This window comes from Epinephelus moara, chromosome 2 (assembly GCF_006386435.1).
Source record: "Epinephelus moara isolate mb chromosome 2, YSFRI_EMoa_1.0, whole genome shotgun sequence".
In the NCBI taxonomy this organism is placed as follows: Eukaryota; Metazoa; Chordata; class Actinopteri; order Perciformes; family Serranidae; genus Epinephelus; species Epinephelus moara.
Genome location: NC_065507.1, coordinates 23,549,653 through 23,565,646, shown reverse-complemented (window position 1 = coordinate 23,565,646; position 15,994 = coordinate 23,549,653). Strand labels below are relative to the sequence as shown.

The window sequence follows — 15,994 nt, the reverse complement described above, 5'->3', positions numbered from 1 at the left end:
GTGAGGTCGCAGACTGCAACCAACTGAAACTAATCCTGTGTGCCAAGCATGTAGTAATCTCTGTGTACAGATATCTGCATTTGTGTTAAGATTCTGTAGGTGGTACAAGGTTTCGGTATCTGAAGTTTTCTGATTTAAATTTTTAGTCCAAGTAGCGTTGGTCAATCATGTTTGAGCAGCAGGTACACACTGTTTAAGGAGGTAGAACATATTGGACAAAATGCAATTGCGGAAGACAGCGGCTATAGTCTGACGACAAGTTCGATTCATATTGGCTTTTTAAAAGTTTTTCTGCATTCATATGTAGATATCTGTTTATGGAGATTAGCTGAAATGACCAGTGCAAGAAAAAGGAAGTCTTGGTCTGAATATACGCTGGCTACACTGGATCAGCCTAAATTATAGGCCTTCGCCCCCAGAGGCCTTAACATTGTCAGACAATAGCCCAGGGGTCGGCAACCTTTACTGTTAAAAGAACCATATTTGGCCAAAAAAGAAAAAAAAAATTCTGTCTGGAGCTGTAAAACATATATGCGCCTCTTACACAGCCTTTTAAGTCAAATTTAGCCTATCAACATTACTAATAGATCTAAATGAGCATTCATTAATATGTTTTAACACAAGGTGGCTATTCTGCAGTGGGCTATTTTTTATTATTTGGTACTTTAACTTTGCAGCGTTTTAGATGAACGCAAACAAAATAGTCCACGCACTATTCAATTCTCTATTTCCCCCTGAGACTTTTCCCTTTTTGGCTTTGGAATCCACAGCTTACCTAGCAAGGAAAACTCAAGACTACCTTAGTCATCGCTAGTGATGTTTTTAGAGGAAAAGGCCCCAGGCCAGAGATATGATATACATTAACGATATGACGTACATCACTTTAGGCCTACAATGATAAATGAAAATTAAAATGAATGAATTAAAGACTTGCATGCGGCACTGGAGCTGCAGGTTCCCTACCCCTGCAATAGCTAATGGGTTCCTAAGTTGAGCATGTAGGAGAACTACGATGGCTGACGCAAAAACGTGATTGGCCCTATCTAAAGCTAGTGTCTGATCTGTCCGTTTTGGGCCACTGTAGAAACATGGCGGACTCCATGGAAGAGGACCCGCTCTGTGTGTAGATACAAACGGCTCATCCTAAAGTAACAGAAACACAGATTTCTGTTTTCAGATCATTATAAACTAATGAAAACCTTTATGAATATTATTTTCCATTTCCTACACACTGGACCTTTAACTGAGGATAACTAACGATAAATCTGCAATGATAGTTGTTTGACATGTCTCAATACTGGTGCCAACATAATACCTGAGTTTTAGTACCAATACCAGAACAATATTTCCTGAATACCTTACTTTTTGGAATCTAAAAAATAATATTCTTTGAAACTCTTAACTTTAATTTAACAAAATAAATCAAACTTCTGAAATGAATCAGTGCCTTATTTTGTCTCAACACTAACTGGCTGCATAAAGATTGCCAAAAGAAATACAACTGGTACAACTGGCAAGGAAAAATAATCATTAGTTGCAATCCCCATATCATTTAGTCATTACACAGTCAAAATTGTGATCCTCTGTTTTGGCACATATGAATTATGAGTTTAGCTCCACTTGAACATGGTAATGCTTTTCCAATTCTTGTGTGTAACCAGTTGATGGTTAGTGTGAAGTCATGTTCCCCTGCAGTGTGATCCCAGCAGCCATATGTGGACATAATTTTCTGTCTGGGCGGCTATGACAAATATATGAGTCACGGGTCGATAGCGTCTCGCTAAGATGAGATCATTACACACCGTGGAGAGCTCAGATTGAAAATGTAAGTCACTGATACAAGGCACAAGCAATCTCTGTGTATCTGAGTGAGTGACTTTGTGGGTATAGTATGTGTGTTTGTGTGCCAGACTAATGGTCCATTGTGCTCTGTCAGGGTTTATTTAGCTGGCCGGGGCTGTGGGGCTGCTGGCTTTGGAGTCCAGACAGGGCACTATTTTTACCTTAGCAGGAAGGGAGCACACTGCCTGCTCTGTTACAAAAACACTTTCACATTTCATTTTGCTTCAAATATGTAGGCTAATCTACATTTCAAGTTAATCTCCCTTTCACAAACATACACAGAATTGTAAGCCATTGGAGATAAGAGGGTTAGGAAGCTTAAAAAGAAAAAATCAGAAAGGAGTCCCGAGTGTAACAGAGGACGGAATAAATATAGACAGAGGGAGATAGTGTCCAGGAGAGATTCCAGACGCACCAGGAGACATCTAAACACACACACATGGGCACCGCTAACACAAATACAAAACGCACAATGCCATAAACACACACACACACACACTTTGGCTATCCCATGGCTGAGGTGTCTCTTTCCAAACGGGTTGCGAGCAGCTGCTGTCCTCACGTCAGGGCGTGAAAACGGAAAAAAACCACCAGTGTGAGTTTCTACCTCTCCCTCTTTTTTGCTGGTTCTGGCTGTGAGAGGCCGCCCTGACCAGAGGGTGGAAGGTAGGGAGGGTCTAAAGGGGCCTTACCTCTGACCATTGTGCTTTCACAGTCCTGTGGGAGAGGCAGAGGAAATAGTGCAGTAGTCAGGAAGAGCAGGGAATTGAAAGAGAAACCGTGTCACAACATGTAAGAGAAAGACGAGGAGAAGCCACCAGTAGAGGAGTAGATTTTTTTGTATGTCTGTCAGACCGTTGGAGGGATGAGTTTGCTGGAAATATGATGTGTACTGACTGGACTCAAGATCAGGAGTCGGTCGGGAGTAACCTACTGACTGGGGAGTAGAGAGAAAGAGACAGGAAGACAAGGAGGGTGGGGAGGATGAGGGAGGCACTGGATAATATGGATGGATGTGGAGGAGTGGATGATGTCATCAGGCAAACGTCCAGCCTCTACCTCAGTGATGACTACAAAGAGGTAAAGGACCACGTTGCGTCTTATTCCATGTTTCAGTTCATTGAAACTAATGCATGCTGAGGGCTGCTGGAAAAACCACTGTGGTCAGTGGTAGTGGAATATTTTAGGTCATACATGTGATGCATTTTACTTTGATGGTTTGCTGTTTATGGTGTCTGCCAAGTATGTGAACAAACACACACATATACAGCTACTTTTGTTTGTCATTTTAGGAAAAGCGCTTACTTCCTTTCTTGCAGAGACTTAGGCTGGCGGTCAATGTTGGGCCGTTGGTGAGCATCTGTCACCCTAGTTTTTGCAGTGTGTCCCATACTGTTGGCACTAGTCGGCCCTTGTTGGCTTTTTTTGTCAGATACAGCTTGTTGAATTGACAGCAAAAACGGAAATCACGCTGATTCGCACCTCAGCTCAGTGCACGAGAAGAAAAACAGAAGTGAGTCAAGAGGGCATGATATCAAAACCAACTTGTTATACGAAGTTTTTTAGCCATTAAGCTCTATAGCAGAAGAGGTTCATAATTGTTTGGGGGGGTTTTTCGCTAGTGCACAATAAATATTCTTGTAGCATCGGGTTGTGTTGTTAATGTGCTAACAGGCTAGCATCTTATATCCATGCTGTTGATCCAGTTTCCCTTTTTAATGACTAATGCAGACTACCGCCACCTGCTGATATGGAGAGTTATTTCCACTCATGCATGCACAGAAAGTACACACTAGTTGGCCATTGGCTGTCATCTTTGCCGTGTTTAAGTGCAGCTTTTTAGCCAAGAAACAGGCAACATGACGCAACGCAGCAGTCATCTTTCATCACCACAAGTTCTTTGATGTCTATTTGGTGTGTCTGGGCCTTTAGATGATAATATCAATACCACTCTGTCTGTCTCGTGAATATGAAGCTGCAGCCAGCTGGTGGCTATGTTGCTTAGCACGCAGACTCAAAGCAGGGGGAAACAGCTAGCTTGGCTCTATAACATAATTTGTCAGCCAGCACCTCTAAAGCTCATTAATTAATATCATTTGTTCAGGGCATACCAAAGGCAGATATTGTCTCTCTTTGGCAGAGAGATATATGAGCTGTCTCCCTCTGTTTCCAGTCTTTATGCTAAGCTAAGCTAACCGGCTTCAAACTGCACAGGCAGATATGAGAGCAATATTGATCTTCCCATCCAACACAAGACAGTGAATATGCATATTTGTCCGTATTTGTTTCAAAGGGTTTCTTGTGTTGTGTGCAGCTTGATGTGGCTCAGCCCAAAGACTGAGACTGACGTCATGCTTGAAAGTTGGGTATTAAAGCGCTTAGATATTTGGGGCAGAGCTATGACATAATGTTGTGAGTAACCAGGCTTTTATCCTTAAATCTGCTTCAGTCTTTGAGAGAAAAAAACAAACAGATTCCTCCACTGAATCTGTTCCCACAAATCCACAGTCGGGCCTTTAGTGTCTCCAGCTCAAATGTCACTTGGAGATCCATTGTCCTGTCTAAACCCACTTCATGCTCCCCATCTCTCCTCCCTCCCTTTGTCATTCTCGCCCCTTTTCTCTTTTTTTTATCCCACCATAACCCTCCCCCACCTCTTTTACCACCACGCACACACTCGTGTAGAGCCCTCTACCTCTTGCTGAGTTGTTCTCTTCCAATCTGAGTGACAGGAGCAGCCTTGTACTGACCTGAGGCTGAACTGTGTGAGGGGTCAGAGGTCAGGTCCCTTATCTGGGATGGAATGTTGCACTGCCTGGGCAGACAGGTCTCAGATAGCACGAAAGGAGAAGACGGTCTGACACTCTCATACATTTTTAGCCGTCAAAGACAGAATGTAGACTTAAAGCATGTATACTTTAAGGAATAATTCGACATTTCCCCCGTTTACCAGTCTTTATGCAAAGATAAGCTCACCTGCTGCTGTCTGTAGCTATGTATTTAGCTTAAGTGTCCAACTATGTCTTCAAATACTATATACTTTAGACTATATTTACAGTAGTATGTACAAGGAGATGCAGTTTTAGTCAGACCTAAACCTGCAAAAACATCTGTGTGGCCCAAGAAGCTACTCAGCACAGTCAAAACACACACATGCACAAACACACACACAGAAGACACAGTGACCTTGTATTTGTTTTCAGAGCTGTGAGCTCAGCAGCAGCTCTCTGTCAGGCCTGGAAAACATATCAAAGTGAAGCTTTCCCAATTCTCCCAAACACACATGTCATGTTTTTCACTGCTTCACTTAAAAGCACACACAGCCTGGACTCCAAAGACCTGGTATTTATGAATATATGTGTGTGTGTGTGTGTGCTTGTGTGTGAACAGTGGGTTCTTGTGTCGAACTAGGGAGTGAAGTATCGCTGGTGAAAAGCCTCCATTGTGTAAAAAAGGGGAGAACTCTCAAAGAGGAATGTAGGGAAAAAGATGAAAGAAGTATTAATAAATGAAGAGGTGAGACTTGTTTAAGCATAGGTTGAAAATCCATAGGCATGCAGAGAGACACGTATCTACACACAGGCTACAGGAGCCCGCAATTTGGGGAGGGCGCCTTTTGTTAGCACAGATAATTAAATTCATCTCCCTCCTCTGATAATGATTTTCAGGGAAGATTTGAGGGCTCAAAACAAGCACCCTGACGTCCATTGCCAGGGCTAAATCGCCCTCTGGGTCTGTCAGATGAATGGTTGTAGTGCAGGAGTGGAGGAGAAAATGTCTTTGTCAATGAGGGTTTTTCAGTCGAGGAAATTGCTTGGTGAATTTTAGGAAAAACACAAATTAGCCCAATTGTGTTCCTCCCAATCTAATTTGGACGGTGAGGGCCTTGGCGCTCAAGGCCAGGAAATGAGGGAGGTAGTTAGGACTGTCACTCATTCTCTCTCCGCTCTTTCCCTAATGCATCTTAAAACATTACTGCAATTGATCAATTTTCCATGTCGTCACTGTGTGGAAACTCAATTTGCCTTTTCGGGATTTTATAAGACGCTCTAGCAGTAAAATTACCCAGGAAAGCACACAGAGGAGTTACACTAATGTTTCATTCCTGTCCATTTGAGTGAGTGAGCCTATCAGAGGAGCCAGAAGTTTCCAGCCTTGTGACATGCAAGGTTTGCAATTCATTCATCCCAAACTAAAATTGAAAAGTCACACCTGTTTTGAGATTTTTATGATAGCACATACAAATTTAAAAAGACAAGAAGACAAGGTAGAACATGAGATATTGGATGATAAAAGAAGGAGTGTAGAAAAGGAAGGAGAGGCAGGATCATGTATTTACTACCCATTTCGCACCTCCACCCCGCAGTGGCATATTCCACACCTTTGTAAATGGTTTATGGGGCTTCTGTGATGACTGTTTCACCACACACAGCCCACCCATACACACACACACGAGCACACAACACAAACATGCTGTGTAACAGATGATTTCTATATAAAGACAGGACGTTGTGTTGTCAGGCAGGTGTGCGATGCAGAGATAATGTCAGTGAGTAATTGGTTATTCCATCGACGGAATATGAAGTAGCACCTATTTTGCTTTTAGTTTGTCATTGTTCCAGTGAAAATGCCAAACATTTCTTTCTTTTACATGAGGATTTGCTGCTTTTCTCTGTTTTATATGTTGTAAATTGAATATCTTTGGGGTTTTGGATGTTTTTTAAAGATGTCAACCTTTGGTAGATAATCAGATTTCTGACTGAAGGATTCATCAGCCCTAGTGTGATTGACAATTACCAATAGAGGCAATGCATTTCAACTTAAGTTGCTCACTGCTCACCCACCTTATGTAAAGGGATAGAACAAGCATGAATCATATGATTAATACTGAGCGGTCTGTTTGAACACTGCTCTTATGACTGCATGTTGTCAGTAGCCTTGTGCAAACGTGTGTCCTCATGTTGTCTATATAACGTTTATATAAATCACCAATATTATCCAAAGATAGTTACACGTTAGTTTGTCCTTGAGGGCTGATGAGCCAGTGGCTGTGTTGTTCATTTCAGATCGTTGCAGCAGCATATGCTCTGTGTTCTACCTCATATATTTAAACAACTCTCAACTCTGATCACCGGACGTAAAATGCAAGATGCTAGAAAGCCGATCTCATGCTGTTCATGGCCTGGTTTAAACTGAGTTTTTTGATAGTAGTTGGAAAACTTTTTAAAATTTTGAATGGGCGTGTGAAATTGTTGACCTGTTCAGGTAGTTAATTAAAGGTAAACCATGCGGGATCATCGATTACTTTTAGTAAACAAACCTTCCAGTGAAAGTGAAAGTAAAAGCCATCCCCAGGTTCACTCTTGTTTGGTGTTTGGCCTTGCTGTGTTTCGGCACTGTTTCTCTTGGATATGTGCTGCTTATGGTCCGGCACCTGGGGTTTCATTTATTAAACAGTGCGTAGGATCCATACTTTGTACAATCAGGCTTCCACCTCACCAACTGCATCGCCAATTTCCTGTCTCCAAAATGTTCTTAAGCATGGGTCAAAGTTTCTCCCATCAACTCTGTTTTCATAGATCACAATTTCTCCGTGGAAAGTGGTGTACGCCTCATTTAGGCCTAGTTTTATGCGTAGGCAATGTTTATAAATGAGACCCCTGGTGGCTTCATTTTAGAAAACCCTGACCTCACCTGAGCACTGTGGGGTACAAGCACATAAACGTCCTTTTTTTTTTTAGGAAAATCCTGCATAGTATATCTTTAAAAAGCTGTGAACACCTGCTGGAGATGTAGCCTTGACTTTCTCCAAGTTAACCCATCTCTACATTGATTTCTTCTTATATGGGAATTTACTTTTTTATTTGGAGGGAGTTGGGCAAAGTAAATTACTGTATGTCTTCACAGCAACACACAACCCTCTATCAGCGAGTGTGTGTGGTCCGTTTCAAAACCAAGCTGTAAAGTTTATAGTGATGCTGTGTGATTACTCAGTATTCTGATGCAAACGTCCCTTGAGCCTCCCTGGTTGTGTCACACCTTTTTGTTTTTTTCTCAGCCCTCAATTCACGAGGGGGAGCAAACGGTTAACAATGCTCAGTGAACCTTCTGCTCCTGGTTTTCGTCTTTGCTCGGAGCAGCTGTTCTGTGGAGTAACGTGACTGACAGTGTGTCAGCTGTGTTGTATGATTGATGTATATAAATGTGTGTCTGCCCTGCACTGTACCGCACAGGCTGCCGTTGAGCCTCTGAAGCAATGAATTGAAACTCTCAAGTGTGTTCATTTGACTCCCCAGGCCATCTTTCAAACACACACACACACACATTGACACACACACATATAGGAGCAGTGCCAGGTCCAGTCTTCTATGTGCCAGTGTGTGTGCTGGCAGTGCCAAGTGCGTCTTGCGGGCTCTTGTGTGGAGTGGGTTTATGTTAATTTGTCCTTGGTGGAGGCACTCTCACCAACGCCTGCACACAATTGTCAGGAGAGACAAACAGAGAGAGGGGAAAGGAGGGAGCGAAGGAGTTGAGAAAACGAGTGGGAGAAAAGGTGAAGCAATTTGGAGAGGGAAGAACAGAACGAAGAGCAGGGAGACAGAGGAATAGGAGAGGCCTGAGGCCGATGAAGAGAAGCGGAGATGGAAGGAGATGAGTGGAATCGGGAATAATGAGGAGGAGAGAGAAAGACAAACGACTGGTGAGGCTGAATCAAGGTGGGTAAAAAAAAACAGTGAGTGTGAGGAAGAGAGATAGATGAGGAGGGTGGAAGATGTATGAGGGAGTAAGTGGTGAGGGAAAGAGACCGATTCAGAGAGGAAGGATTGCTCACCACCTTCTCACCTCGATTCTTCTCTGCTTTTTTGTCATTTTGACTTTATTCCATAGTAAAAGCAGAGTTACAGACTTGTAATATGAGGAAAGAGAAAAGAAATGAGGTCTCTGGTCACTGATGCTGCCGTTACACTGTATACATCTTAACAATTTAGCTATCAGACACCAAGTAGTAAACTAGTAGCTCCCAACCTTGGGGTCAAGGCCCTCCAAGGTGTAAAGCGATAACGTTTGACATCACAAAATGGCTGACAAGTTACGAAAGAACACATGAAACGAGGGGTTTGGAGTCCTCTGCCAGAATCTTTTTTAACATCAAACACTTAATTTCCTGCATTCTGGTGATTTTTATGCACCAATTTGTACCTTTTCTGCATCAGTATCTTTAATTTTGTCAAAACAAAAGTCCTCTGCTACTTACATTTACTTTTATTGAAGGGGACAAATGCAAATATTCTAATTGAGAGGGACCTGTCCCCTGTGAACCCTCTGAAATCTACACCTATGCTTTGCTGTAAAAATTAACCAGCAAAAAAGGTCGGGAACCAATAACTAAGACCTCCAAACTTTCCCATAGCTCACAACATGTAACACTTTCTTTCCTAAAACTTTCTTCCTGTCCTTCAGGCCCACTTGTCTCTGTTTGTGAGAGGGACAGGACTCACTGCAGTGTTTAGACTTCCCGTGTGTCTTTTGCCGAAAGAAGTCCTTCCAAAGTCGTGACAGAATGTTTGTGTGCAGCAGCAGCAGCGTGTGCGAAAAAGTGCCACAGAGAATTTAACTCCCATTCCCATTTGATTAGAAACAGTCTGAGTCGCTCATTAGTTGTTTGCACCTCAGTTGGATGTGTTTACCTGCTATCAGCACAGACGAGACATCCTACGGGGACTGGTGTGTGTGAGCGTGTGTGAAGTGCTGCCAAAGCTGAAGCTGCGCTGAGTTAGGGATTCGCGATTGGGAGGAGGCCAAGCGAGATCAACTCTGGACTTGTTTAACATTTGGATTCTTGCAGATTTAAGCATGTGTGAAACGGCTATCACTGCTCTTCCTCTGGAGTTTACTGTAAACTTAATCCTGTGTGAGTCCTGTATGTGTGTGTGTGTGTGTGTGTGTGTGTGTGTGTGTGTGTGTGAGTGTGTGGGCATTGAAGTGCTGGTTGTTCTCTGAGACAACACCACCACCTGCTTGTGACTTCTGGTAATGCCAACTTGTAATGATCCCTGCTCTGATTTTGTTTTTTCAGCTGACACCACACTTTGTATGAGAGCTCGTTAGGATAACTCTGAAGCTCCTACTGCAAATTAAGAGGCTGCTATTATTAAACTTGCACCCGTGATTTGGACTGTCAGAACGTGGTTGGGGTAACTTAAATTTTTGCATACAGCCAGTCATGTGTGAGGGGGAAATATAGCATGCCAGGAAACTAGAGGCTTTGAGGAAGGCACCTAATCCCCACCAGCCTGACTCTGACCGCTGACCTTTCTGTGAAATTACAATATGAGTTATCGAAAAGATCGTAAAAAGGTAACTTTATCTTATTGATCTTCCGTCGCAGGCCCAAAAGAATGAGAGGGAGTCTATCAGGCAGAAGTTGGCCCTGGGCAGTTTCTTTGACGATGGGCCGGGCATCTACACCAGCTGCAGCAAGAGCGGCAAACCCAGCCTGTCCTCACGGTAAGACCTCTGACCTCTGACATATTACTTCACTCTTAAACAACAAACATGTGACTTGGGGTTTTCTAGTACTTTGTGTGGTCTCATAATTTACAGAAGGATGTAATAAAGGTAGATCCTACACAAACGTTTAATGACGAATGTACATGAATTTCAGCAGTATACAGAAATTGAAAAACTGAAGGGTAAACATTTAGATTTACTGCCATGGATATCGATAAAGAAAGGACAAACAGCAAGGAAGAGAAAGAGAGGAAGCAGACAGGATTTGTGCAGCGTGAATGAGCCACACACAGTCAGCCCTTGTGGCTCTCACTTCCCCAGAGACACACACGCACACACACACACACACACACACACACACACACACACACACACACACACACACACACACACACACACACACACAGACGCTACTACCACCTCCTACACTGTACCTTACTGGAACTAGATGTTCTGTAAACACTCAAGTGCTCTTTGTATTCCTGTGATTCGCATCACGTGGACTTCTCAATATTGCTGCAACAGATTAATGACTGATTGTGATGCTTGATGCCTCAAGATGACAGTAACGTGTGAAAATATGATACGCTTGTCTGAGGTGGCAATGACACGAAGAGGCACTGTCGATATTTGAGAATTTCGCAATCAGATACACCAGCTTATTTTTTTTACATGAAACATTTTTATAAGGATCCCTTACATGTATTTCTTTTTTTAAGAACTGTGGAAAAATTAACCCCCGCGCACCATCTCCAAACCACAAAATGAATTAATTTGAATGCGTATAATTATACTCTTCGCTGGAACTTCTGTAATCTTCAGTTGTTACGATCTGTGACCAAGATATGTGCTGACAGAGTGAGACATTTTATAGTTAAAAGATAAGAAGTGTTCTCTTGTTACAAACCGAGACATTCTCTGTAAATGCTCTCAAACGTATCTCGGGGATTTCTGTCCTGCAGTTTCATTCTACTTATCAGCTGACACATTTACCAATATTAATGCTAATATATGTGCAGAACACTTATAATAGCAGATATATTAATCAGGCTCTACACTAAAGAGGCATCACGCTATATAATTATGAAAATAAAAATAATAATACAATGGATTTATATAGCACTTTTCAGGATACTCAAAGACGCTTTACAGAGAGCAACAGCATTAATCCAAAAAAATGAATTAGAATAAATAAATAAATAAATAAATAAGAATAAAACAATTCCATATATCAGCTGCAGTGTTGTCAATATACTATATAATATAAATATTTATTTATCGATACATATCAATTCTCAGTATTCAAATCAGATTAGGTACTCATTACTCATCACTACATTTTCTGCAGCACTGATACACCGTCGCACTTTCTCGCTCTCTTATTGATAATGTTTGCTACAGTCTGCTGTTCTAACCAAGAAAAAAAGTCATCATTGTCAAGTTATAGCTTTGATATATTTATCTATTTATACCCCCATTTCAAATTTTATCTGTGGTATTAAAAATGGCATTGAATAATAATAACAATAATAATAATAATAATAATCAAATAGTAAACTTTATTTACTATATGGCACCTTTCATACAAAAAATACGGCTCACATGAAAATAGACATAAAAAATTCGATAAAATCATAGAGTTGTAAAACTTTAAATCATAAATCAAGTAAGATTTTGAAAGAGCTGCAGCAACGTGAAGCGTAGATAGAAAGGAAAAGCGTAAAAAGAAAGTTTCAGACCTGTATCAAGAAGTCAGAGCTACTTAAAAGCTAAAGTGAACAGTCACGTTTTTAGCTGTCTTTTTAAAAGCTAGCTTCCCTGATATCTATTGGTAGTGTGTTCCATAGCTTTGGGGCGTCATTGACAAAGGTTGCATTCGAGATCTTCTTCCGGCTGTTGCTGGGAACCTCCAATAAACCAGCAGCAGGTGATCGCAGTGTTCTTGGAGGCAAATAGTTAACAAGGGAGTTAGCCATATAGCTCGGTCTCAGCCCATGTAGTGCTTTGTATACAAGGAGCCTTAAAATCAATTCTAAATGTAACAGGAAGTCAGTGCAGAGCAGCTAAGACTGGCCTGATTTGCTTTCTCCTTTTGGCTCTGGTCAATAATCAATATTCAATAGAATTGAATATCAATGTTTTTTCAAGGTATTTTATCGAAGTTTGAAATTCTAGCGTTGTGACAGCGCTAATTAGCTGCTACTTGTCAGAAAACTTAGTAATCAGTCTATTAAATTCAAGTTACAGGGAGGTTTTGATGCTGCCTCCCCCGGAAAACAAGCAATCGACCACTCAGGTCCTATTTTTATCGGGACTGATTGGATCTTTGCTGTGTAATCAATCAGCTCTGATTGTAATTACTGCATTGAATAAGCAGATTATTGATCCACGCTGGGCTGGATCAACACCGAGTGATATTCTGCAGCTCCGTGGCACACAAACACCCCCACAGGTCCCAGGCAGAATGGCTCAGGCCTACCGGAGGCTTCCTGGATCGATCCATATTGAAGACAAAAGGGGAGATGATTAAAGACACAAGCCCTCCTTAATTCTATCCTCAGCCGGGGCTTTGCTCTGGTGGTGAAGGTAGCTAGCATCTATTAGGATCTTCTCTCCCATTTTTCTTAATTTTTGTGCACATTTTCTCTCTTTAACACAGGGTATAGTGCAGACAGTTTGGTGTGCACTCTCGAAATCCTTTATTGAGGCAAAGCACTTTGTTGAACTCATCATAGGTCATTTGTATTAGCAGCAGTGCTGTCTGTTTTGGCCCTGGTCCGAGTCAGTTAGTGCAGAAAAAGCCTAACTCTTATCTGTATTTATGCTAATATTAACATATCGTCCCCTGTTTGAATCCATCTCTGTCTCTCCCTGCAGACTGCAGAGTGGGATGAACCTACAGATCTGTTTTGTCAATGACAGCGGCAGCGACAAGGACAGCGATGCAGATGACAGCAAGACAGAGACCAGTCTGGACACACCTCTGTCCCCCATGGTACGCACTGATGTCCACATTTGCAGAATTAAATCTTGAAATCATTACGTGTAATGTGAAATGTGTATTACGATATACAAGGTTGACAGTGTGAAAGTGCTAAAGCGTAAAGATCCGATTGTGTCAAAGCAAGATTGAGACAGAATAAGAATGAAAGCAGTGAAACGGGGGACGTATTCATTATGAATCAGAGAGACAGCCAGCGGTTAAGTCGCTCTGTGAATGTCTTTGCTCACGTTTTCTGGCCTGTTAACCAATTCACGGGCAGCAAATGAGAGGTGAATTGGAATGTGCTCGCCACGGCCATGGATGACTGGCCACATTAACCTCCCGTCAGCCTGAGACACGTTTAACAGAAAGAGAGGGAGAAAGAGAGAATTATCATCTCTTTACATGTTCATACACGTTTCCTCACATCATATTTGATGTTCAATAACGCCGCTGCCAGCGTGTAAAATCTACACACCAAAATGCCAAGATACATAAACATTAATCCTCTGGCCTCGCCTTTCTCGTCTTTTCTCCCTCATTTCTTATTCTTTTCATCGTCTCTGCCATATTTTATCCCACAATGCTGTCCTTTCTCACTCTTCCTTCTCCCACCACGTCCTCCCTGCAGTCCAAGCAGAGTTCGTCCTACTCGGACAGGGACACCACAGAGGACGACTCCGAGTCTCTGGAGGACATGGACTTCCTGAGTCGACAGAAGAAGCTGCAGGCGGAGGCCAAGCTGGCCCTGGCTATGGCCAAACCCATGGCCAAGATGCAGGTGGAGGTGGAGAAACAGAATCGCAAGAAGTCACCAGTGGCCGACCTGGTCAGTGCCAGAATTATACAGTTATGCTGCCTTTGATTGTGAAGGTTTACATCTAATAAGAAAAACTTTTCCAGAACAAAAGGGGAATATTGGCGAATATTCTGTATGATTCATGTATTTTTGACATTACAGAATTATTGCAAAGGTAATGACCAGGGCAAAGAGTGATACACTGGAACTGAGAGATCCATTGATTTATAGGGCGCATACTTTAAGAGAAGAGTTACTCCAACAAAGGACAAAGGCAGAGTTGCAGTTTCAAGCTTTTGGTTTTACTTTAAATGAGTATTTTTATATTAACAATGGATCACATGACTGCTGGTATGTGAAAGGGGTTTCTTGTAGTGATGAACTCACAGCAAATTATTATGCGACTGTCGTTCCCCTTTTCTCGACAGAGCTTTATAGCATGTCTCAGCTCACTGTTTAGGTTTTCCGGCCCACAGTTTTATTGTTGTGGTCCGTACTCTTCGCTCTCATCCGTGTAGTTTTTGGCAGACAAGTAGCTGTTTTCAAAGCTAGTGACGAGCTGGTGAGAAATGTGGAACATTTAGCAGTTAAAGAGCCAGGGATTTTTCTCAGGGGTTTGTGGAGAGGAGAGTGAATAGTGGACTTATATTTGCCTGGTGGCCAGAAACTCGAAATGAATTCTGCTCTCTCTACTTGCTAAGAAGTTTGCTATATTAATCAAGAGGTGATAATGTTAGTGTCATGTTGCTTGTGTTTTCCCTGCCCCCAAGTGGCCAAACATTGGTTACTGCAGGTTTAAAGGCACCATCATCTTACAGTATATCTGCTGGTGGCAAACAGCTTCTTTACTCTGATCAGATATTTCAGTGTTTTGTATATGACTGCACATTATTTGACATCACACTTGGTATTTATTAACTGTTGTTTCCTAAAACGTCCACCTGCTCCTGATGGTGATTTTAAAGCAAAACCAAAAGCTTTAAACAGCAAGTATTCCTCTTTTTGTTGCCTTAACTCACATTTAATATAACTTTGTCCATTGCTTTTAACAGTTTTAGAACGAAATGCCAGACGTATTATGGTCGATGTGTGTCATGTAACACTCAATATTTCTTATAACAAATTTCCATCATTTGGTCCATTAGTCAAAGCGTGTGAGAGTAGATGGGTGGGCTGTGTGTGATGATGTCACAGGAAGCCTCCTCCTCTGTTCCCATCCTTCCTCTGCTCCCATTTAGAGGAAGGAAGGTGATGACGACCCTGCTCATCATTATTTCATCCGTTTTCATCTGCCTCACTGCCTCTGCGGGAACACACACACCAACACACCCACAATGTCAGACTCACACACACCATATTTCCACCCGTACTTGCAGGCAGAGCCGCTTTACTTATTCAGAGAAGAGAGGGGCAGCTCGGCCTGGTCCATCTATAATTCATACGCCGGAAAGCATTGACTTTGGTGTTTAGGGATGTAGCAGTGCTCAGCAGTCAGAAGACATCACTGTCACATCCGGACTGAACACACAGTGAATATTAAGATGTATTAAGGCTACAGCTGCCTGCCACAACACCAGAGATCTATTAAACTGAAGGCGTGGTAAATGCTCCCCTAGAACAGGGATTCCTGACCAGGGGCTACTTCTGCAGTTGCCTGGGATACATGAAAGGATCGTGGAGTGCCTCAACAAATGTGAAAAAATAGAAATAATAAATTGATGAACAAAATATACAACCATGCAAATATGCTGGCCTTCACCAAGCTGAGTCAGTTGTAACACCTTTAATTCACATGTTGCCACAGAAACTGCATGAAATAGCTAGCTAAAATTAAAGGACAAGCTAAGAGAGGATAAACA

The 15,994-nt window shown here is 42.1% G+C and overlaps 1 protein-coding gene across 5 annotated transcripts in view; it reads left to right on the top strand.

Annotated features, from left to right (window-relative positions):
* The window catches only part of schip1 (schwannomin interacting protein 1), a 281,861-nt gene that overhangs the window by 257,416 nt on the left and 8,451 nt on the right, over window positions 1-15,994 (top strand). For 4 of the 5 annotated variants that reach the window (XM_050068304.1, XM_050068322.1, XM_050068313.1 and 1 more), the window contains 3 exons: window positions 10,232-10,350; window positions 13,231-13,348; window positions 13,968-14,165. In XM_050068304.1, coding sequence (XP_049924261.1) covers window positions 10,232-10,350; window positions 13,231-13,348; window positions 13,968-14,165 — 435 coding nt within the window. Of the gene's footprint in view, window positions 1-2,544; window positions 2,923-10,231; window positions 10,351-13,230; window positions 13,349-13,967; window positions 14,166-15,994 lie in introns of those variants that run through there. The other variant, XM_050068331.1, reaches the window with a different exon arrangement.